Source organism: Eschrichtius robustus, chromosome 6 (genome assembly GCF_028021215.1).
Source record: "Eschrichtius robustus isolate mEscRob2 chromosome 6, mEscRob2.pri, whole genome shotgun sequence".
NCBI lineage: Eukaryota > Metazoa > Chordata > Mammalia > Artiodactyla > Eschrichtiidae > Eschrichtius > Eschrichtius robustus.
This window is the reverse complement of record NC_090829.1, coordinates 98218881-98244932: the sequence shown is the minus strand read 5'-3', so window position 1 is coordinate 98244932 and position 26052 is coordinate 98218881. Positions and strand designations below refer to the sequence as shown.

Genomic DNA, 26052 nt, shown 5'->3' with positions numbered 1-26052 from the left:
ACAAAAAACAAACACACAAATGCAAATTACTCAGGTAAGGTAAGGGACTGTTAGTAGTATATATTTCTTACTCTTGTGTTTCAATGATGGATAATATAAGACAGCTTCTTTTTCTATTTTGTATAATCAAGCCACTGCATGTGAGGAGTTTGGGTTCTTCTTTTCATCCTTATTAAACTAGTGTCCTAATTTCTTCAGCTATGCGTACGTGTGTTCTCAGATATATTAAGTTTAAACTCAAGTCAAGCACCAAACACATATGAACTAGAAAATGTCTGTCCAATAGTTTTTAAAAATAGAATTTCAGTAACTACATGACTTTATATTTAAGCTCCCCCAACAACTTTTTTGATATTGCACGTAAATTCTAAGAATTCTAAGAAGCAGTCTGCAGAAATACATAAATATATCTTCTCTTTCAAGAGAAACAGTTGAGTAAAAAGATATTTAGGAAAAATATAGAAAATAGTTTATTCAGTGACACAATAATGTTGAATTAAAAGAATCAAATATAATATCAAAATATGACTACGCCCAAGAAAAATTACCAAAGGATTTGTCATAGAGAAAGACTCTTTAGGATCCTAAATTATAAAATAAAGAATTTATAACATTTAAGGGCTTAGTATTGGAGAGTTTATTGTTCTATAAGCCATGTGTCCCTTCTTTTCTGTGAGGAGATAAATTTGAATGAATTAGCCTAAGGACTTCTTTCAAGCATGCATAATATTTCCAAGGTAATAATAAGCTGCAGTGTTTAATAATTTTTACCTAGAGTGCTCAGTGGCAATTCAAACCTAGGTATTAAAATAGTTTGCGGTGTTTCAGGGGTCCTTCCCCTGAGAACTGCAATAAAGAAGGATTCAGTTAGAAACTCCCTGAGTCGGGATTTGACATTGTGGCTTAACCATGTCATGTGAGGCATGCTCATAACAGAGGGTGCATTGGGCAGCTGATGCCTTTCATGGAAATAGCTGGCTTTCCCTGGAAAAGTTTTACATAGTTATAATTTGAAGGTATATGTTCAAATGGCCATGGCGTGGCATGGAAGATCAACATCGCAAGTACAGAACAAAATACGTACATGCTACTCCTTTTTTTTTTTTTTTTTTTTTTTTGGAGAAGAGAATAAAGCAGGTTAGATTCTCTTGGGCCAAGAAGCAGCTAACTCACATGACATGAAATTCTTAGTAAAAGGCATGACACTTTTGGGGATTCTCCTTAAGTTTAGTACACACAAGACTTGGAAAAGCCAACTGAAATGGAAAGCACAGACATAGTCAAGACTCTCACTCCTCCAAGCTTTGTAGGTTAAAAGGCTGGCATTCTGTTTTTCTATACCTCCCAAGAGACTGGTAAAAAGGGTGTACAGTTAGCATATAGCATCCAGAGCTGCCTAGAATATTAGTCATCAGGATCAAGGTATGTCGTTAACTCTTTAATGGAATTGGTCTGAGAAACAGAAGATGAACTACTGCCAGTAAGGTAGGAAAGAAAGTGGGGAGGATGGGAAGCCAAGGCATTGGGGTTACTTTTGTATGAGGGTTGGGAGGTTCTTTTTTTTTTAAGAAAAAAAGTTCTTAGAATTACCCGGTATTGTTTCTGAAATGTCTAATGCACTAGACACAGTGGGTTTAGTGGTTCTTGGAACTGATTCAGGAGTCACTGGAAGGTAAAAAAGACGACTTTACAAATTAAGATAAAATGATGAAACAACTCAAGACCATAAGGCACTTTTGTTGCCCTTTAGAATTAGAACTGACACTTACACGGACTAATTCTTTTCAAGTTAATTATGTTAAGGGCTCCCTGGCTTGTGTCTGAACTGACATCTCCTCCCGACCCTTCCTTTCTGGGTCTGTCCACTTTCCATGTGTTCCAAAAAGCACATGGAACTGACCCCCATGGAAGCATTTATCAGATTAATCATAATGTTGGGTCTGCCCTTTTTTCTTAGCACGAAGTCTGGGGTATAGTAAGCAAGCACAGGATCAATATTTATTAAACAAGTTAATAAATGGGCAGATAACATAATGACCCAGGTCAAAAAGATTTATTTAGAACTATTACATTTTTAAGACTTCTTTCTTCCAAACTGTAGTCAACATGCAAAGCTTGGAACTGGGTTGAAATTATGAGGATTCAAATGCTCAGTCACAGGGTTGTTTCAAGTGCTAGATCAAAGGTAAAGATGACCTTCAGGTAAATAGTTTTTGAGGAATAAGAACCAGGATCACTGAGATCCGGAACGAATTGTGAGCTACACAATTCCAGAATTTTGTAGGGTAAGGATATGAAATAAACACAGTAACACTGAATAATGAATTATGGTGTTTGCCTAAGTGTTTCTGAAGTGGAAAATCCTGAGGAAGGTTTGGCAGAGAACTAAGAACTCTGTTGACTCTCCCATCAGATACTATGCCAAGAGAAGAAGTGTAGTTGGGAATGCTTTTCTTGGTATTGGCTAATTATATTGAAATCAGAAAACTACCTAGGAATTTCATTCAAATAGCTTATTCCAGCATCAGAGTCTACCCTCGCTCCAACTCCCATGAACGTGGGGGATGGAAGGTCCATTTCTCACCTTTAGGTAGGACCAAGTACTTCTTACTCTGTCAGAAATATTTCTACTTGAATAGGTTTCTTGAAATCAAGACATTTTATTTCCCCACCAATCTTTATTTTCTCTGGACTAGTTAGGAGTCCAAGAGTTTAGTACAAGGTAAATATCACTGATATTTCAATTTATGGCAATTTTATGGGTTAAAAAATTCACTTTAGATTGGAGTTACTTTGCTAAATGTAGATTTGGAGGAATTCTTGCCAGATACTTGTTTCACAGAGCTCTGGATGAAGCGGTATTGCTCTGGCAAAAACTCTGTAGTTCAGAGAATAACGTGTCCCCAGTGGGCTGGACTTGGGCAGTTCATCCATAGAAGACATGCTGAATGTTTGTTAGTAATGGTTGATAAACTAGGGAAAATGCATACTGCGTTTATTCTTTAAAGGATTTTTACTGAACTATTAGGTATTTTCTACACGAGCATTGTTAATCTTCAAGAGACATTGTTACTAAATGATTCCAAGGTATTTTCATAGATATTAAACTATGGATTTATGAGGGATAATGGCATTTTGCTAAACCAATCACTTGTGAAAGTGAAGAAATGAAAAAATGCTCTCATGTCTTCTTATAAAAGGAAGGCACCAAAACCATGGTATTACATCTTAGTATAAAAATATTTCAGAATGTTGCGGTAACAGCTTTCACTTAAAGTGAAAAATACAGCTTCCATATTACATAGCAGTTATAGAATTCAATGGTTCATTTTGCATCTGCTGTTTTTCCAAACATTAAAGACCCAGAATCTCCTACTGTTGTGTGCTTATGATCAAAATGAATTTCCTACTGGCTCTTCACTGCAAAAAAAATGCAGGCTTGTCAATCAGTTACTATTTGAAAAAACATATTATTTATTTTCTCAGAGTTAATAACGTAGGGCTCTCATTACCTGTTACGGGCTGTGCTGGGATTTTTTCTACTTCTGGTGTTTTAGATTCAGCAGGCAGTGCCAAGGTTTCATTCTTAGCTAAAAAAGTCAGAAAACAAACAATTTATCTCACTTCCTCATAATACAGTGTCCAAATATAATTCCCTCAAAACAATCAAGCAACAGACTATTTCAAGAAATCTATTCTGCTCTTATCCCTTCCCACCAGGCAGTCAATAAATTCATTGTGCATTTCTACCAGGGATTAGTATTAGTAGTGACAGTCTTCAGAATTCCTTCTCATTAACCCTAGGTAATTCTTTAAGATCTAAGTTGGCACTGGAATGAGGAAAAAAATCACAACCCAGTACTTGGATAGCTCTCAAGTCATTCTGACTCATAAACAGAGTTTCTTGAAGGCACAGGCTGTAAGGCATAGCAAATGCTCCCTGGAATTTTATATTCAATTACTCCTAATTTTTTTTTTTAAAAATCAATGAATAGAAATTATCCGTTATTATGCATGGTAAAAAATATAATAGGTTCTGGCTCTAAAGTTTTAGAAAAACATGAATAACACACATAGGAAACTAAGTTATTTGAAGATATTTGTGGTTAGGAAAAAATACCAACAGTTATTTATCTGAACCTCATGTTAACATAGATCTTTTCTTTGGGTCTGTGTGGGAATTCAGTGTAAAACAATGAAGTCTGATTTTTTTTTTTTTTCTATTTCTTTTCTCTTCTGACAATTAGTCAGGAAACTTTCTTCTAAAATTTAGGTATTCCTTTTCAAAGGAAGTACTTTTCTGTACCAGAGTTGCCCAATGATTAAGATATTCTCCATATTCTTCAAAATGCACTTAGGATTAACTTGATTCAGCTATTTAGCACACTGAATCAATGACCTATTTGTAATATTTTGAAACAGTCTAGTGGCATGAAAGAATTCATTCATTTTGAGATACCCTGATCGTGTCACCTTGAACTGATTATAATCAGATGGGATTTTTTAAGAGTCCTAAGGCTGTAAGGAACTTCTTGGGTTTCTCAGCTTTGGCACTATTGACACTTAGGGCTGGACAATGTTTTTTATGGGGGCCTTTCCTGTGAAAGGTAGGATAATTAGCAGCATCTCTGGCCTTTACTCCCTGGATTCCACCCTTCCACAGCTGTGACAACCAAAAATGTCTCCAGACACTGCCAAATATCCTGGGGAGGGGACAAAATTGCCCTCTGTTGAGAACTACTGATCTAATCTGTTCTCTCAAAGTTCTTTGAGGATGTAAATTTTGTAACTTCTTCCTATAGTTCACATCACTGTTGTAAAGACCATTTTCTTCTTTTCAGTTAGCATGGGCACAAAATATTCATTTACTTCTGATGGACTTAAAGACAATTATAAAGTCATCCCCTTCACAAAGATCATGGAAGCAAATCAATTTTCAATCTGTATTATGGAAGTATATGATAGATTCCTAGAGCTTATGATTTTCCGGAGTGATTTGAGATGCTAGAAATAGGCGTCACAAGTGCTAGTGTACTTGCCATAGCTATCAGTCAAGTGCGTGTTCTGAATTGCTGTGCTCATGAAGCTGTACAGCATGTTTGTACAACAGAAATGTTTAATACCGTTGCTCAAATTAATTTAGCAGGGCATAAAGAGAAGGGACTCTTTCTGGAATAACTAAAAAAATAAACAGATCCAGTATAATTTTATGATAAATTCTATTTTTTAGATTTCTAAATCTCATCAACATTTTTTTCCTTCTTCTTTTGTAGTCACAGCTTTGGTTTAGAACCACTGTGAGTGTTAGCACAGGAAAAAATGTTCAGATTACAAATTTTGATGAGCTCTAATGCTGTTATTTTCAGCATGTACCACAGGAAGTTTTTTTTTTTAAACATAATTTTTTTCAATGATCTCTTCTTTTTCAGTGTCCTCTTCTCCTTCAGGATTATTTTTGCTAATCCTCTCCTTCCTGTGTAATATCCTACACTCTTGGTGTTTCCCTGGCTGACTAGGACTGTGTATTTATTTATTTTAAAAAATTATTTATTTATTTTAACCTCCAGATTCTAGACTTTCAGGCAATGCTCTGAATTGCTTTGCTTTAGCTCCTTATGCATGCCCTTATGGGGTAATACCATTAACCTAAAATTAGGCTGCTAATGAAGAAAAACAGTAAACTACCTTCCCAAGAGGTGTTTGTATTCTCTACCCATCACTAATTCCTTATAGAGGCATACCGTATTTCTAAACATGGCCCTTCGGGCGTGAGAGAAATTGATTGAAGGGAAAGAACTTGAATGGGGACTCTTTGTGACTCCCATCAAGCCATGAGCATTCACCTACATCATCTATGTACAACTGGTCTTGGCAACAGCAGAGTAAAATGCCATTAGAACACGGCCTAAACCCCAGGAAATTCCTTTTCCTCTCTGACTCTTCTGTACCGTTTTTCAACACAGTTGTTTCCTTTCATTATTGGCAGGCTAAGTCTTGGCTTTGGCAAACCCTTTTTATGCCCCTGGGAGGTGTGTGTATTACTATCTTTCTTGTTTATTTCTTTCATTATTCATACCATGTGTTCTTAGAACAAAAGCTATTAATTTCTTGATGTCCCACATTGGGTCCTGCTGGAATGAGGATATTATTTTTAGGATTTACCCCCTCACACAGTAGGACTTTTCTGAATTGCAGTGATAAATAACTTCAGGAAAGTTTATTTCTCCTTCATTGGTATAAAGAACTGTTTATGCTCACACTCTTCATAAAAACCAGTAAATCTAAAATGGAATTTGTAACATAGTCTAAAATGGTACATTTGATGGGTTTACTGGACATCTTCAAACATACTGCCTATCAGTCTCTTCAATGTGTAAGAAATTCACCATGTATTCAATTTAAGATAGGTGCTTCCCTAGAAATAAGTTTTAAAATACATTTACTATTTGCATTTTAATTTGTCTTCATTAAAATCACACTTAATCCTGAAGTTTTAGTGATTCGTATCAGAATAACAAAAGCAAAAAGCAAAGCAAACCAAAAAATCAACTGTTTAATTCTCTAAATTAAAGAAAATGAAAAGCTTGAACTGATATTAAGGTAGCAGGTGGAACTTTGCAAAAACAAAACAAAACAAAAAATTTAGGAAATAGTCCTTAAAACCAAGAACTAAGGAACAAAACACATTTCAGTTCAACAGTGACATTTCTCCAGAGACGACATACAGATGGCCAAAAAGCACATGAAATGATGCTTGACGTCACTAATTATTAGAGAAATGCAAATTAAAACTACAATGAGGTATCAGTCACACCTGTCAGAATGGCCATAGTCAAAAAATCTACAAACAATAAATGCTGGAGAGGGTGTGGAGAAAAGGGAACCCTACTACACTGATGGTGGGAATGTAAATTGGTACAGCCACTATTGAGAACAATATGGAGGTCCCTTAAAAAACTAAAAGTAGAACTACGATATGACCCAGCAATCCCACGCCTAGGCATATACACGGAGAAAACCAGAATTCAAAAAGATACAGGCACCCCAATGTTCATTGCAGCACTATTTACAATAGCCAGGACACGGAAGCAAACTAAATGTCCATCAACAGAGGAATAGATAAAGAAAATGTGGTATATATATATACAATGGAATATTACTCAGCCATAAAAAAGAACAAAATAATGCCATGTGCAGCAACGTGGATGGACCTAGAGATTGTCATACTGAGTGAAGTAAGTCAGACACAGAAAGACAAATATCATATCATATTGCTTACATGTGGATCTAAAAAAGGGTACAAATGAACTTATTTACAAAACACTAGTAGAGTCACAGATGTAGAAAACAAACTTACGGTTACCAGGGGATAAGGGAGGTGGAGGGAGAAACTGGGAGATTGGGATTGACATATACACACTGCTATATATAAAATAGATAACTAATAAGAGCCTACTGTAGGGGGCTTTCCTGGTGGCACAATGGTTGAGAGTCTGCCTGCCAATGCAGGGGACACAGGTTCGAGCCCTGGTCTGGGAAGATCCCACATGCCACAGAGCAACTAGGCCCGTGAGCCACAACTACTGAGGCTGCGCGTCTGGAGCCTGTGCTCCCAACAAGAGAGGCCGCGATGGTGAGAGGCCCACGCACCGTGATGAAGAGTGGCCCCCGCTTGCCGCAACTAAAGAAGGCCCTCACACAGAAACGAAGACCCAACACAGCCAAAAATAAATAAATAAAAAAAAAAAAAAAAAAAAGAACCTACTGTATAGCACAGGGAACTCTACTCAATACTCTGTAATGGCCTATATGGAAAAAGAATCTAAATATGAGTGGATATATATATATATGTATAACTAATTCACTTTGCTGTATACCTGAAACTTACACTGTAAATCAACTATACTCCAATATAAAAAAAAAGTGACAGCAGTGGTGTGGGAAAAACTCTGCTCATTTTTGGTCTCCTTCACAAATCCTGGTTTTTGAATTTTGATGAACAGATTAGGGACCAAATCAGTAAGAGACTGGCCAGCTCCTTCCTTTTCTTCTCCTTCCGAACAACTCTTTCCCAAGAGGCCACAACTAGAAACAAGAAAAATCACAAATAGGAAAGCTCACTGGTAAAGACAAACATACAGTAAAAGCAGGAAAGCATTCATAAGCAAACATGATATCAAAACCAGCAACTGTGAGAAGAGGAGAGTACAAACACAGGAAATCAGAATTGCATTTGAAATTAAGAGACCAGTAACTTAAAACAACCTTGTATATATATAGACTGCTTTATCAAAATTTCATGGGAAATGCAAACCAAAAAACTACAATAGATACACACACAAAAAAGAAAAACCTACCCAAATACAACACTAATATGGTCATCAAACCACAAGAGAAGAAAAAAGGAAGCGAAGGAAAAAGACCTACAAAAACAAACCCAAAACAATTAAGAAAATGGCAATAGGAATACACATATTGATAATTACCGTAAATGTAATTGGATTAAATGCTTCAACCAAAAGACACAGACTGGCTGAATGGATACAAAAACAAGAACCATATATATGCTGTCTACAAGAGACCCACTTCAGACCCAGGGACACATACAGACTGAAAGTGAGGGGATGGAAAAAGATATTCCACACAAATGGAAATCAACAGAAAGCTGGAGTAGCAATACTCATATCAGACAAAATAGACTTTAAAATAAAGGCTGTTACAAGAGACAAGGAAGGACACTACATAACAATCAAGGGATCAATCCAAGAAGATATAACAATTGTAAATATATATGCACCCAACATAGGAGCACCTCAGTATATAAGGCAAATGCTAACAGCCATGAAAGGGGAAATTGACAGTAACCCAGTAATAGTGGGGAATTTAACACCCCAATTACACCAATGGACAGATCATCCAGACAGTAAATTAATAAGGAAACACAAGGCTTAAATGACACATTATAAAAGATAGACTTAATTGATATTTATAGGACATTCCATCTGAAAGCAGCAGAACACATTTTCTTCTCAAGCATACACAGAACATTCTCCAGGATAGATCAAATCTTGGGTCACAAATCAAACCTTGGTAAATTTAAGAAAATTGAAATCATATCAAGCATCTTTTCCAACCATAGCGCTAGGAGATTAAAAATCAATTACAGGAAAAAAAACTGTAAAAAACACAAACACATGGAGGATAAACAATATGTTACTAAATAACCAGTGGATCACTGAAGAAATAAAGAGGAAATCAAAAAATACCTAGCGACAAATGAAAATGAAAGCACGATAATCCAAAACCTATGGGACACAACAAAAGATGTTCTAAGAGGGAAGTTTATAGCAATACAATCTTACCTCAAGAGACAAGAAAAATCTCAAATAAACAACCTATTCTTACACCTAAAGCAACTATCTCAAGAAAGAAGAACAAGCAAGTCTTTCCCAGGCAACGGGCTAAGTATTATATAGGCTCTGGGCAGAGAACAGGTGAGTGCAAGAGTCCTGAGCTCTGGTTCTAAACACAGGTCCACTCAGGGAATTTAATATGGAAGCTTCCTGGCTTTTAGCACAGCATTTAGATGATGTAGAGTTGAGTCTCAGGGTTTACAGGTAAACAGGAGGTGATCAAGTCTGATGCACAAATTAAAGAAATAAAGCCTAGAATCACTTGTCTAAATTCTTGGAAGTAACTCACCATAGGACTAACAGGTATGAATGTTTTACAGTAAAAATGTAACAGCTGCACAAAACCACAAAGATTTATGGGCAAATATGTTCATATCTTAATAAAATGGTGATGCATAGATTTTGAAAAATTTTCCAAAATTCTAAGTCCACTAATTATGCTTTTCTACCCACTTATTAAGGCTTTGCTCCTCCTTCTTCCAGGAAGTTCTCAAATTAACAGCTAAGGAGAACGTAAAGGTTTACCTTTTAGAACTGTTACAATCTGATTGCTTAACATCAAACAAGTAAACAGGTCAGACCTTCAATGAGGGAGGAGAAATTAAGCCTGAGGTTCCTGTGTGGGTGGGTCCTCTGCCTGTGTAAATCACAATCATGTCCCGAGCCACTTGCAGTTCTGGCCCCGAGTAATGCTTAATAAATATTTGTTGAATAAATGTTGCCAAACAGGGGCTTGGGCCTGTTTCCACACCCATAAAATGTAAAGATTCAAGTATATAAGTGCTGAAGTTCTTAGCCATTGCCTAGTTCAAGGAAAATATTCTACATTTTTAAGTCTTGTTCAATTTCCACCACATCATGCCACCTTCTTCCATATTTATCAGTGGCCCAAGACATTCTCCAGAGACTTTAGAGGGGTGGTTCTCAAAGTGTGGCTTCCAGACCAGCAGGACCAGTATCACCTGAGTACTGGGTAGAAATACAAATTCTCAGGCCCCACCCTAGACCTACGGAATCAGTATCCTGGGCGTGAGCCCAGCAGCCTGGGTGTAACAAGCCCGCCAGGGCTTCTGATGCTTCATCAAGGGTGAGATCCTCTGCTATGGAGAGAATTCAGACCAATGTGATACCCAAATGCAGCAACTAGCTTAGCCCACTGGCCACCTCAATTGTTTCCTGGACTCCTTTTACAGAATTTTGCTGTTTTTTTTCCCAAAATTGTTATGTTTTATGTTTTTTAAACACTAAAATCATATCAGGTGCTTTCTAGAAGTAGGAAGCAGTATCAATCTCAAAGTAAATAATAATTCTAACAGACCTGACCCTTACCTCAGTTACCACTGAAGACCTCTAGTGGCCCCTTGACAGTATAGTATAATAAGTATAATTTATAACAATGACTTCATTTGAAAATGATACCTGTATAAATGTGTATATTTTGGTTAATTTGATCATTCACTCTTCTTTCATAAATATAAAATAACTATTTCCCTATAGAATGTGATTTATATGAATAACTCCAACACTCCATCCTATCTACCCTTTACTTTTTTTCCAATTTTTTTTTTAATCGTGGTAAAAGATACATAACAAAAAATTTACAATCTTAATCATTTTTCAAGTGTACAGTTCAGTAGTATTAAATACATTCATAATGTTGTGCAACCATCACCACCATGCATCTCCAGAACTCTCCTTATCTTGTAAAACTGAAACTCCGTACCATTAAACACTAATTCCCCATTTTCCTCCTCCAGACTCTGGCAGCCACCATTCTACTTTCTGTCTCTATGAATCTGACTACTCTAGGTGCATCATATAAGTGGAATCACACAGTCATTTTGTCTTTTGTGACTGGCTTATTATACTTAGCATTATGTCCTCAAGGTCCATTTATACTATAGCAAATGTGAGAATTTCCTTCCTTTTTAAGGCAGAGTAATATTCCATTGTATATATATACCACATTTTGTTTATCATTTCATCTGTTGATGGACACTTGGATTGTTTCCACATTCTACTTATTGTGAATAATGCTACTATGAATATGAGTGTACAAATATCACTTTAAGACCTTTTCCCCACCCAGTTCTTTTGGTTATATACCCAGAAGTGGAATTGATGGATCATATGGTAATTCTATTTTTAATTTTTTGAGGAATCGTCATACTGTTTTCCACAGCAATTGTACCATTTTATATTCCCATCAACAGTGCACGTGCCTGTCCCTTAGTTTTTACTTTGAGATCCCCAAACAGCTCATTTGCTAGATCCCTTGGATATCCTAGGAATATCACTGTTAGTACTATCACTGCAAAGTTCACCTATAGATCTTTGCTGCTTACCTAACTGTGTCTTGATTGCATCCGAAATCTCAAACATTATGGAGGTAGGAAGTTTTAGGGTGGTTTCATTAAGACCTGGAATAACAAGGTGGACTGAAAGAAAACAGAAGGAAAAGAAAATGCATCCCATCACAAAGTTCAGAGCATTAGAAACCATGAAGTTTAGTGCTTATTTTGCTGAGTCAATTTTAACCCAAACTTTAAAATGTTGGAAAAAATATGACAGTAACTTTTATACAGAATCTTTTTCATATTCAGAACTGAACAACCAGAATATTCTGGCTTTTAATCCATAGACTCAAAAATTGTAAAATGGTTGCTTAAAATGTGTGAACAAACACCATTATTAATAATAACTTTTAAAAGAGTAATTCAATATGACAAAGACTCCCTCATAACAGCAACAGCCCTGTGGGGTAGGCAGGAGGGGAGCCATCATGCCCAACAGACACAAGCTAGAGTTGTTTCTCTAACACACTAGGATAGAGGTAGCATCTCGTGGATCCTGGCCTGGAATGGACACAAGCCAGGATGCTAAATACTGAAAGTAAATGAACCAACATCAATTTAACAGACCTGCTCACAGTGCAAAATTCCATAAGGCCTTATTATCAAAAAAAGAGCCTGACTTGACTAATGTAGGTGTAGATTTCAAGATAGACTCACCCAGTATTGTTCCTCCATAGGGAGTCTTTTCTGGGGATTTAGTTGAGGCCCTGTGAGTAACATTCTGAATCACTGTTGAAATACCAAAAGATAACAGTGTGAATGGAAAAAAAATAGTCAGGAAGCAGAAAGAAGCTAATAACATGACACCATCTGCACTGGAGAAACCCTGATCTAACTTTTTAATTAATAGAAAGGAACTCATTGGGCTGGCTACACAGGCAACGAAAGGTCTAGAAGGCACATCTTAATTCCTGTGCCTTTAAGTAATGAAAGTGTTCCATTCTAATTAGCTAAGAATTTCCTTTCTCAGCTCTACTCCCTGCAGCCTACCCAAGTTAAAGAACTAGCACAAAATGAGGCAAAGACTGACTCAGTAAATAAAGAGATTTAGGAAATGTATATTTTCAGAGCAAAGAATCGTTGGATAATTCCAATACTGACTGACACTGTTTTGAGAATACACTTGGGACACTGTGTTTCCTTAAAATGAATAACTATTTTAAGTGCTCAATCTCTTCCACCAAGAAACTTTCTGGAAATAATGGAGTCATTTAAATAATTTGAAAAACTGAAAGTCAAAACAAAAATGAGTGGATGCTGAAATAAAACATAACTCTTAAAACCTGGGTTTCCTTACTTTCCTTAAAGTGACCTCTATATCATGGTTATCATTTCATTAATCCAAATATCCTATTAATGATTTTCTACATGTAAGCTATCTTAATCCTGAAGAAAGCCACATATATTTAATTGGCTTTTTAAAACTTAATGCTTGTTAGGCTTGTTCTGTCCCTTGTTGTCCAGCCAATGTGCTTTGCCAAGACCTGGCCTAACAGTACAAGAGTCAAAATTATCTGTCAACTTCTAATTTACTAGACTGATTTCTTCAAACTTTTTCTGGAAAATAATCAGAAAAATTGAAAAAATATGTGCTATGTTTAATTATCTCAGTTTAAAAAGTATATTAAAATAGTTCTAAACACATATCCAGAGCAGACGCATACAAATTACCTTGCTTGATGATTGTTACTGGGATTAGCTTTCTTGGGACATATGCTGGCTGAAAAGAGAGGAAGAGAGTCAGCTTCTGAGTTACTGTTAACTTAAAAAAATAAATAAGTAAAAAAACTGGAAGTAGACCTTGTCTTTAGTGAAGTTCTCCATGACACGGGGGTTTAACAGCTGCTGAAAAGATCTTTAGTACATATATCTGCCTCTATTTTATTGTACTCACTTGGTTTTCCCCATAAGTGTCCAAAGATTTGACAGAAGCAGTTTCTTCAAAACTCCCCTTAGTTTAATTTACTTAGAAACTGCAATGGAAAGATATTAAATCCTCTGAATTGAATACTAGTTTATTTTCACTTCATTTGAGATGCGAACCAGCCAAATTCTGTCCTTACATTTCCTCTCAAAAAAAGATTTCAAGCTACATATTCTTTTAAAACCAATCAACATCAATTGTCTGAGTATGCCCCACTGCTGCCCTGCTACTTCAGACACAACTGCCGTGAACTCCTGATGCCAAGTATTTCCTTGTCCATGAAGGCAGAGCTGGGACTCAGATCCAGACATTTCTACTTCCAAAGCCTGTACTTTTAACTATTCTGTACATATTCATGCCCAGAGGACCTCAAAATTGGAAGGGCAGGTCCCAGAGGACTGTGCATTCTCCCTTCTTCCAAGTTGCCTCAGACGTCCCACAGGAAGTTTTGACGCCATAGAGTGGCTTGAGCTAGGGGCACGTTTAGTGTTAACTTTACAGTGGAGTCATCACTGGAGATTGTGAGCCAAGGATAAGACGGCCGTGGGAGAGACACGGAACAGGATAAGAGAAGGGCAGCAAATATACAGAGAAGAATTAGATTGAGGTAAAGGCGTAAGCATGACGTGCATTTTTTGATGCTTGATTTAACCTGTATGCATGGTATAGATACTCCATGTACTAGATCTGCTGACAATCCAGGATATGCTCAATGAGTTACTTAACCACATAGGTGTTTACAGTTGTGAACAGAAGAGATTTGCTTACAGGTTCCCATTCTAATAAACGATATGCCCGTAAAAAAGAAGTGCCACAATACCACATTAACTGTTAGCTATTTTTCTTCTTGTAGTAAAGTCCTTATGTTTGAAAAACGCAAACACTAAAAGTTTACTTTTATCAGATTATTTTTAAAAAGAAGTATCTATACTTCTTGTACTGTATATTGGCCCAGCGCTGTAGACTGAATGCTTGTATCCCCCCAAAATTCACGTGTTGAAACTTAATCCCCAATGTGATGGTATTTGGAGGTGGGGGCTTTGGGAAGTAAATAACTCATGAGGGTTCCACCCTCTTGAATGGGATTAGTGCTCTTATGACAGAGAACTCCCTCCACCCTTCCACTGTGTGAGATGGTTGTCTGTGAGCCAGAAGTGAGTTCTCCCCAGACACCAAATCTGCCAGTGCCTTGATCTTGGACTTCCCAGGCTCCAAAACTGTGAGAAATAATTTACTGTTTAAGCCACCCAGTCTGTGGTATTTTTGTTATAGCAGCCCTGATGGGCTAAGACACCCAGTAATTTCCTACTTAGCAGTCTAGCCTAAGGAAGTAATCCAAGATACAGGCATCATTTACGTGTAAGGGTGTTTATTACCACAATGTGAAACAACCTCCTCATTCCAAAGCAGAGGTTTTGTTAAATAAATTATGGTTCAAATTTCTGACATCTATTTACTAAAGTGGGAAATACATACAGTATAAATACAAAGGACACAAATTTATATTCATAGTATAACGTAACTGTATAACAAATATGTATAGACAAAAGACCAGAAGGAAACAGCTCATTTTTTTTAACATAGTTATTTCTTATAATCTCCTATTTTATTTTGTGTACCTTTCTATATTTTCCAAGTTCCTTACAAGGGTGAATTACATTTATAACTAGGAAAAGCTATTTTAACCAGCAGTCTCTTTAGCTACTATATATGCTTCTGTACTGCATAGCTCATACACTCTTGGTCAATAGAGGAATGATGTAAATATAATCTCTACACAACTTTTCCCAGGCAAGGGGAGGGGAATAGCAGGAATGCAAGTATAAACATCGGTAGAAAAAAAAAAAAAAAGTCAGCTTTGATGTCACACTGGCAGAAGACCTCTGGATTTATCATAAGAAAATTAAATAAATGTACCTGCTCACAGGACCCTTCCCCAGAGAGGGACAGGCAGGCCCACGGCCCTGCACTGGTGTGTCCACCTTACGTCCACCTGTGCTGCTTCAGCGAAAGGGTTGCCACACGTGGCCTGTATCATTCCTGAGCATTTAACCCCTGCTGCGGCAGCCTCCGGTTCCACGGGGGATGCTGGCCCGCGGAGCCACACTGTCCTTCCCGGCGCTAATAATCACGTTCGACAGAGCTGTGTCTACCGTTCCAAAGACTGTTGAATGGCTGGTCCTCTGTTTGCCCAGTGAGTCCTGCCATGTAGTGTATACTTGGCAGAGTGTGAAGTTTTTCAGAGACACATCACATTATAGCAGAAACGCCTGTGGGTTGCTATGCTGATTGCCTTTGAACGGCATTATCCCAATTCTTATTTCCTTCCCTGTGGATGATTTGTTTTAAACAAGTTTTTGACAAAAACAAATGGAAAATATTCCACTCTTCACTTGAATGGAACACAGTGTCTGTTCGAGTTCTTATATGGGTACAGACCAGTGTTCTGTTAAGATGATGACACGACTATATGGGCAGCGTGTGCTGCCAAAAAAAACAAGGAAACCATTTAGCTGCAGAATCCAGTTCTTTCTAGACCTATAATTATTCTTTTGCCCAATGTACAGTCCAAAGATGCGCCAAGACTAATGTGCAAGTACTAGCTCCCTCTCTGTAAGTAGGGTTTTTTTTTTAGTTGAAATATAGTTGATTTATGTTGTGTTAGTTGCAGGTGTACAGCAAAGTGATTCAGATTATACATATATAAGAATGTATATATGTGTGCATATATATATATATCTGTATATATATATATATATATATTCTTTTTCAGATTCTTTTCCCTTATAGGTTATTACATAACATTGAGTATAGTTCCCTGTGCTCTGCAGGTCCTTGTTGGTTATCTGTTTTATACATAGTAATATGTATATGTTAATTCCAACCTCCTAATTTATCTCTCCCCTCCCCTTTCCCCTTTGGTAACCATAAATTTATGTTCTATGTCTGTGGGTCTATTTCTGTTTTGTATAGAAGTTCATTTGCATCATTTTTTTTTTTTAAGATTCCACACATAAGTGATATCATATGATATTTGTCTTTGTCTGGCTCACTTCACTTAGTATGATAATCTCTAGGTCAAGGGCATCAGGAAAATCCTTCTATCCAAAGTGTTTAATGCTGAAGGCTCTAAAATTCCCAGTAAGAAATCCACACTATGAATTCTTTGTATGAATTCTTTGTCTTTCACTATGTCTTTTTATAAAAATGTAGGGAAACATCTGTAACCTGGACTTACTGAGAAATAAAATATTACGATAATTTCCAAGTTTAACAGTATGTAACCAATTACAACTCAATTTCAATTGAACTGTTTCATGTATGATGTTGTTTATAAAGTTACCAGTAACCTTTCCTTACAGTCACAGGTTTGCTGTTATGAGCATCTGTCAACGTGTATAGAAGTCTCAGTGCAGCTGGTGTCGGATGTCGGGGTGGGAAGCGAGGTAGTGAAAGTCCCGCATCCCACAAGATGCTGCGACAGTTTTGCTGGGGTGGCCTCAGCACAGTACTACTGCTTCCCACGGACACCACCCTGGTACCAGTTTCCTTTCTTAGGCCATTTCCTCCCTGGCTCTCTTTTCTCTGCTGCTTGCTGACCCCATTCCTGCAGCAAACCTCCATCACCACTTCCTTCTTCAGCTCTCATCCCTCCCTTCAGCAATTATTTTTTAAATGTTTATTGTATGTCAGGAAGTGAGCATATTTCCCTCCTACCCTTTAAGGGATTAATTATTGTTTTCAGTTTTGAGAAATGCTATTCCTTAAGAACCCAGGTTGTGCTATATCCTGAGCAGGGTGACTGGCTAAGGGAATTCATTTTTACCATTTTTCTGGGGACATTGTGGCTGAGTATCCAGTTGGTGAGATTCAACGGGGAGAGGATGCTGAAGTGGTCAAAGGCAATGCCCCTGGGGGCCAGCCCAGCTTGCCTTCCAGTCCCGGTTAGGGAAAACCTACACTCATCTAGAAATAACCACAGCAGCAGTAGCCACATGAAAGATTTTGGATTCACCCTGCGTTACACTACCTTCCTCCCGATATTATTTTGAAAATTAGCTTTAATAGAAGTAGTGGTAACACCAGGGTGCTGTTCTTTGCAAGTTACTCTTTACAGGTTTGTCCATTTGATATTTTTGTGGTGGCAGCATATCCATTGTAGATTTAACTTTATTCTTAGGCCCTGAGATAAAGAGGAACTGTCCATTTGGGGAGTGGCTAAGGGTTGCTCAAAATCAAATTTCAGTGACTCAAGAGCTAAACAACATGAGAAAAACTTGGGCATGTTACATTCTGGTTTTAATTCATTTTTGGATGTCCTGATGAAAGTTATGAAATATACTGATTCAATCTAACATCTGACTAAAAGTGAATCTAACATCCTTCTTGCGAAAGTCTCCGTATTTCCAGTCAGCTAGGGAGGAATCAGACATACACCTTTGGTGATATCAGTGGTCTAGATATAAAATTTTCAAGTTTCTGCTTAGGACAATGATTGCTAAGAATGGAAGGACACCTGATGTACTCACTGCATACAGTCTTAGGGTGCGGGTGGGGACCACACCGTATTTTTCCCTATTCACTCATCTGCTAACTGTTACACTTTAAAAATTGATACCACTTCTCTTTTTGCCAATGATTGAAATGGCTTTTTAAAAAGGTAGGTGGATCTCTGATGGAAAAAAATGGAAGGGTGAAAATAGATGTCATATTTTAGGGGAACACTTATTCTAAGGAGATTTGGATTAATTCAATAATTAAACTTATATTTTAAAATACCTGTTAATAAATGCTACATACTTCAAAAATTTATTGTTTGGTTAGTGAACTAGTTAGATAACTAAGTTTTTTTAAAATATAGAGAGAATGTATTAAAGTTAGGTCCTTTTAGCCATCGTTCCTTTTTTTTTTTTATATAATAAAACCTAATGAACTTATTTACAAAACAGAAAGACTTACAGATATTGAAAACAAACTTATGGTTACCAAAGGGGAAATGTGATGGGGAGGAATAAATCAGGAGCTTGGGATGAACATACACACACTACTATATATAAGACAGATAACCAACAAGGACCTACTGTATAGCACAGGGAACTCTACTCAATATTCTGTGATAACCTACATGAGAAAAGAATCTGAAAAAGAATGGATATATGTATATGCATAACTGAATCACTTTGCTGTACACCTAAAACTAACACAACATTGTAAATCAACTATAATCCAATAAAAATTTTTTAAAAGAACCTAATAGTAAACACTAGGTTTCACCTTGATAAAAAGAGTGTTCTTGCTTCTCAACGTGAAGAAAATAGCACAATTATCATCTGTTTTTTCTTCCGCAGTTACATGGATCTCAAGTGATACAACTAATATGGGAAGAATCAGGGTTATTGTTTATGCATACATCTTTTCTCTGATTTTTCTAGAGGTGTAGGCAGGGATGATATTGAAAGTATTTAACAAGCAGTAGAAGGAAGGCACTAACCTATCAGAAGAGACCCCTGCTAAGTGTCCCCTGGCACAAGTGTACTGGGACTTGCCTGCAGAACACATGCTTAGATACATGAATTACAATATATCATGTAACAAGATGCTTAAGATGGGGCTGTATTTAACATTCAAAATTTTAATCTAAATATTATTTATCTGTTAAAAATGGATCACCTCAAGTTCAAATTGTTTTTCACATTTCCAATCTCTTTTCAGAAGGTGTGAAGGAGTTTCTGCTGCATTTAAGTTTTAGGTATAAGCATGCATACATGAATAAAAACATTTTTCAATGTATCTTTTACTTAAAACTCTGGAATTAATTTCATATCTCTTGAAATACTGCCTTCTAAGATCAGTCTCAGAGAAGAGATGGGTAAACATTGGATTGATATCGACTTAAAATATTAAAATATACCTCTAAAATATCAAATCAACTTTCAGAATCAATTCTAAATGATCATATAAGATGGTCAAAGGCTATCCCAGCTGGTTCCTTTTCAACTCTCCCATGTTCCAGAGCTACCCAAATGCACAGAACGCAGCTTGGGAAACATTTTTTCTGCTATCTAGAAGGTAACAATGAAGAAAGGCTTACAGAGAAGCCTTAAAATATCTTTTCAGTTAATTCGACTTTTCCTTTGGAAATACCCAAGAGTTTCAGAGCACTGCTCATTAGAGCTGGCTGCAGTTTGGGGTACTCTGCCTCACAGCTTGAAGTGATAAAATATCTGGCTCTGTGTCATAGATGCAGGAAGTTTCTAACTGGACCTTCTTGCCATGGTTATTTATGATGTGGAAAATAAATTAAATTTCTTGGAAATAAAATGTCAATCATCTTTCCCAATCTTGGTGAGTAACTCACCCTAAGTGAAATATTCTGCCAAAAGAAATACAAATTATTGAGATATGATTGCTGAGAAGAAGGAATGAAAGAAACGACATCGAGCCACATGTAAGATAAAGCAGGACAGCCAAGAGGATGGGAGATAAGATGTGCTTCCTAGAAAACAACTCACAACAGTGAGGATTGTTCTAGAAGAGAATGGAAAGCAACTCTATTCCCTGTGATTGGATTTAAGAGAGACAAAGACAAAGGGACCTTAGGGAATGGCAGAATTCAATACTTGGTGCTAAGCCAATTGGTTAATTATTTGGGAAAAGTATATAACCTCATCAATATAGGACCTTACTACATATAATATAGCAAAATAAAATCCACATAGGTTAGAGTTTAATTACTACAAAATCAAACCACTTGTAAGACAAAAAAAAATAGAGAAATATTTATCTGATCTCTGGATAGGGAAGGGCTTTCTAAAATATAAGGCAATTGGAGATATGACAATGGAAAAGACAAATACCTTGATTAAGCAAATTAAGACTTGCCTATTTCACAAATTTCCATAAACAAAATTGATAACGAATGTGCAAATAATGTTTCTAGATGATATCACAAAGAGTCTTTGCTCTTTAAAGTCTTTAAACTATTCAATAAAAAAAAACCATGAGATGCCCAATAAACAAAGAACTGAAACTAAAGGTCATTAAGTGGAAAATACAAATGGCTAATAAATAAGTGAAGAAAGTGCTGCTTTATCAGCAATCAGAAATAGAAATTTAAAAACCATTTTATACTATTATACTAGCCAAAACTTTAGGGATGGAAATACATAATGTTGAAAATCAGGGTACTACGGAAAGATAACTCTGATCCATTGCCAGCAAGATTGTAAATTGGTAAAACCTTTCTGGAAAGAAAGTTGACCAAACATATTAGAAAGTTTAAAAAAATGTTAAAACTCTAAACTGTTAATTCCTCTTCTAAGTATTTACTTTAAGGAAACAATCAGAAATGGGAACAAAAATTTATGATCATAAATGTTCACCATAATATGACATAATTAAACTATTAGAAATAACTTAAATGCCTACAAATTGGAAACAGATTGAGTAGCTGATAGTGTACTTAGATTATGTAATACACAGCAATTGAAACTATGTATATGAAAAGTACTTAATGACATGAAATATGCTAGGCCATATTTTGGCTAAGTGAAAAGAATGAGATATAAAATTGCACGTATAGCATGATTTTAATTTTATAATGAAAACATGCTTGAAAAAAAATACAATGTTCTAAAAGTTTTAACAGTAGACCATAAATGGTTTTCTACTGGTCTTTATTTGGCAGTGTTATAGGTAATTTTGTTAATTTTTCTTTTCTCATTTTTATACATTATAAATCTTTAAATGTCAGATAATTAGTAAAATAGTCAAAACCAAACAGAGAAAGAGAGAGAGAGAGACGAGATGGAGGCAAGAGAGAAAGAAAATAAATGAATCAATCAATCCAGGCCTCAGAATTTACCTACAATCTCCTTTCTTATATTTTGATTTTAAATATACCAAAATACTGTCCTGGGCAGTCACAATAATTTAATAATCATGACAATAATTTTCCAATATACACACTTTTCTGCCAGTTCAAACCAAAGAAACATTTCCTTTATCAGCAGTAATTCTCAGTTCTATTTTATCCAAACCCATTTTCTGTCACTGAAAAGAATCTTGCATATTTTTATTCACTGAGGTATGTACTACCTTTTTTCCCCCACTGGGCTACATGAACAGTGGGTTATTCTGTGGACTATTCAATAGACATAAAAAACCATCTATCCACATACATCATGCACACATCGAATAGAACAAATTTGCAACCCTGAATAGAGTCTTTGCGTGTTCACTTGACTGTAGAATATTTCCCTGGCCGCATACTCCCAATACATAGAGACCAAAGCCAGCATCAAATTCCCCTCTTCTCACCAAAGTGCCTTCTCTGCCTGCTCTATGATGTAATGTTCTTTACTTTATAATTAGGCATGTGATTTCAATGGCAAATGTCTCTGTGATGGTTCTAACAATGGCTTACATTTATAACAGGTAGTATGGAACTGATATAATGCTTCCTGAGAACAGATTTTGAAAAGTGGAGGGAAAGAGGAGAACAAGGGACTGAGCTCCTAAGGTGAGAGAGAAAAGAGTTCTAGATGGGGAAAATGCTGGGCACATAAAATATACAAACATTCACTGCACTGAATAGAAGTTGGGCATGTTACAAAACCAAACCAGTTGCTTCATCATTTTGAAAAGGGTTGGCTCTTTTAAGTAGGAAATGATAGAAAATAGAGGAAAAGATTTGAACAATCGCAGGGTTAAGTAGTGCATGTACTTATTCACTCTTGAAACATGTTATAGTAAAAAACAACCCACAGGACAGAAGATAATAAGAATAATCTCAGAATACCTGGAATACTGAAATACTAGATAACTATACAGAATATCAGAATTTTAGAGCTTTAAACATATTAGAGATAATCTGGTCTCATGCTTCCACCTCCATTTTCTGAGAAAGAAACTAATTCCTAAAACATTATGGATCAAAACTTGACCCAAAACCCTATAGCTAGGCAGTTAATTCAGTTTCAGTATCTCATAATAGGACTACTTCCTTATTTAAATGAGAGTATAATGCAGACACATTTTTAAAAGAACATTCTTGAAAATAAGCTGGTACATACCACTGTGTGGACTTGGTCATAGGTACTTTGGATTTTCCCATTTACTTTGTTTTTACCTGACAAAAACAAGAGGAAAATGACATTCTTTTCATTCTTCTTTTCCCTAAATCAGTTCTTACTTGTCATTATGAAGACAGCTACAACTCCTGCTCTAACTTGGGCATATTATTTTATTTGCTCTCATTTCAAACACTGATTCCAATGATGTTCAGAACAAGGGATGATAGGAAACAAGCCCAACCCCACAAAGTCTTTGCACGTTCATTTCCACTGGCCCAGCTTTTTAACTTAGCATTTGTACACGTTATTGATTTTTGGCTCAGTTAGTGTTCATAGGTCAGAGATTGATTTAAAATATGACAATGGCCAAATAAATTGTTATCAATGATTGCTACTGTCAAATATTAGTTTACCATTTTAAAAAAAAAACACTCATTATAAAAAAGATTCTGAAATATCAATGCTCAAATTCTGTTTACTTTTGTATTTTCATAAATACAGATAATGAGAATTAACTCATTTCCTATTATGCAACTAATAAAATAATTTAAAATTTGATAATTAGGAAAAATATTACAGAAAGCTCACTCAAATAGTTCTAGGTACTTACTTCCAACAATAGTCTTGTGATTAAAAATCTTACTCCAAATTCCACCTTCTACATTGTCTTTCACTCCGAATTCATAAACTGTGTCAGGCTTTAGATTTTCCACAATTGTTTCAGTGGCCGGACAGAGTTGAAAAATCCATTTCTTTTCCTTATCCTTTTCTCTATAGCGAATTGTATAAAATCTGTTGAATAACCAAAATATGCTGTAAAACCACAGGGAGATTCAGAATGTACTTCAAGTTTCTTAATACATCATAGACTCCCACCTACTCTCAAGATTTAACATTGGCTTCTGTTTAGATTTTTTTTTAATTTTCAGAGAACATGAAAAAGTTTCTCAGTGTGTGCTTAAGTTTTTAATTTCTAATTGCAAGTTAGGGGACTAGGTAACAGCACAGTCATGGTCTAACAGAATTCCAGATCTCTCAATTCTATTATTTGATACTTTCCAAAATGAAAGTTGGAAAACACTAGGCATTCATTTTTTTCTAATTATGCATAGAGAAGAACATAGGCATATTTTTATAAATAGTTAATAATATAGTTTCATAACTGTATGGGTTTAAGCTCATGGAAGGTACATTAGAGGTAATATCATTTAACACCATGGAAGGTACATTAGAGGTAATACCGTTCAATTTTGTAAAAGAGGAACCTGATGCACTCTAATGCATCCAGGACTTTATTTCAAGGGTGAAATTTTCTTACTATTAAAAAAAGGATCAACACCAATAGTCAAGCTGAGAGTACAATGAGAAAAATCGAACAATGCAAATTCAAGATCACTGTTACCTATTTCCTTAGGGTTTCATAATATTCAGACATATATATCACAAGGTACTAATAATCCTCACTACTATTTTTTTTTTGCACCTTTATCACATGGTAGGTTTTATATATATTATCTCATTTAATTGTCACAAAAACATCTTAAGTGGTAGAAATCATTAATCCTATTTTACAAATGTGAAAACCATGTGTCTGAAAGATCGCTTAACTTGCCCAATGTCATCCAGCTAGCGACTTTTACTAGTGGCAGAAACAGAAAAGCAGGAAAAACTCCTCTGGCTCTGCTCTAAATAGTCTCACGAAGTGGGGAAGCAGGTCAGGAAAGGAAATTGCATTGCTACTGGATACAGCAATGAGAATGAATGAACTAGGGCTACATGTATCAATATGGCTAAATTTTACAAACAAAATAGTGAATGAAAATAGCAAAATGACGCATGGAGTTTCACATCATTTGCACAAAGCTTAAAACACTCACACAGGGCTTCCCTGGTGGCGCAGTGGTTGAGAATCTGCTTGCCAATGCAGAGGATACGGGTTCGAGCCCTGGTCTGGGAAGATCCCACATGCCGCGGAGCAACTGGGCCCGTGAGCCACAATTACTGAGCCTGCGCGTCTGGAGCCTGTGCTCCGCAACAAGAGAGGCTGCGATAGTGAGAGGCCCGCGCACCGCGATGAAGAATGGCCCCCACTTGCCGCAACTAGAGAAAGCCCTCACACAGAAATGAAGACCCAACACAGCCATAAAAATAAATAAATAAATAAACCCAAAGTTAAAAAAAAAAAAAAAAAAACACTCACACAAAATATGTTACCATATATCATTCCTGGCAGTGTAAAGGGACAAGAAATACTGGAACGATACAACATTTATGATAGTGCTTTGGCTCCCAGTGAGCAAGTAGGGAAATACATGAGACTAGAGATGGGGCCAACAAATAAACTTCATTTGCTTTTTATTCTTAAATAAACATTTTAAGTAAATAGAATAAAATAATAATTGTCATGTATTAACAATGGAAACATACATGCTTGTTATACTATTTTAGACTCTTTTTTTACATTCTAAATTTTCTCTCAAAAATTTAGTACCTCTCCCCAACTCCTCACCCTGACTAAGAATCAGGTCAATTGCTTTTATTTAAAGCCCTAAAATCCCTCATTTACTCATGCTAAAAATGTTTATTGTGTCCCCTCTAAGTGCCAGGCACAAGCTCTTGATACAAAAAAAAAATCACCCAGAATCTTTGGAAACAAGGGCCAGGACTGGCTACATCATTTGTGGAGTTCACAGCAAAATGAAAACATGGAGCCCCTTATTCAAAAATGATTAAGACTTTTAAGACGGTGACAACAGAGCATTAAACCAAGCATGGGCCCTGCTAAGTGGGGAACCTATGTGACTGTACTGGTTGCATGCCCATGAAGTCAGCAAGGGGGTTACAGTTTCTTAAGTACAGAAAAGGGATGTATTCGTACATTCAGCCTACTTTCTTACTAGTCACAAACTACTGAAATGCTCGAAATCATTCATTAGCTTGCTTCTTCCTCGTAAAAGCAGCTCTCTGGGCTTCATACCCCATTCCAAAGTCACGAAAAACAGAACAAGTGAAGGAGGCTGTTCCAGCCAGAACACTAACTGCTACTGAGAACAAATGTTATAGAATACGAATGCTCTGTGTCCCGTGAGTTGAACCATCAACAGTAGTTTATGAAACACATTTGTTGACAAGTACGTCGAACAGAATTTCTGTTGTTTTTCCCCTGCCCTGGCTATTACAGGACTTCAGGGAAGTGCAGAGAAACTAAAATCAGACCAGATGGGCCTCCAGAGTTATGCATCTCTAGTTTGGATACATTTCTGAAGTCCTGAACTGCTTGCATGATC

The 26052-nt window shown here is 36.3% G+C and overlaps 1 protein-coding gene across 1 annotated transcript in view; it reads right to left on the bottom strand.

The window, feature by feature from the left end:
- Window positions 1–1564: 1564 nt before the first annotated feature.
- LOC137765934 (target of Nesh-SH3-like) overlaps window positions 1565–26052 on the bottom strand; it is an 80740-nt gene continuing 56252 nt past the window's right edge. The window contains exons 5-11 of the mRNA XM_068545677.1: window positions 23376–23557; window positions 22766–22821; window positions 13439–13487; window positions 12425–12496; window positions 11759–11851; window positions 3513–3590; window positions 1565–1665 (exon numbers count right to left, since the gene is read on the bottom strand). Coding sequence (XP_068401778.1) covers window positions 1565–1665; window positions 3513–3590; window positions 11759–11851; window positions 12425–12496; window positions 13439–13487; window positions 22766–22821; window positions 23376–23557 — 631 coding nt within the window. The remainder of the gene's footprint in view (window positions 1666–3512; window positions 3591–11758; window positions 11852–12424; window positions 12497–13438; window positions 13488–22765; window positions 22822–23375; window positions 23558–26052) is intronic.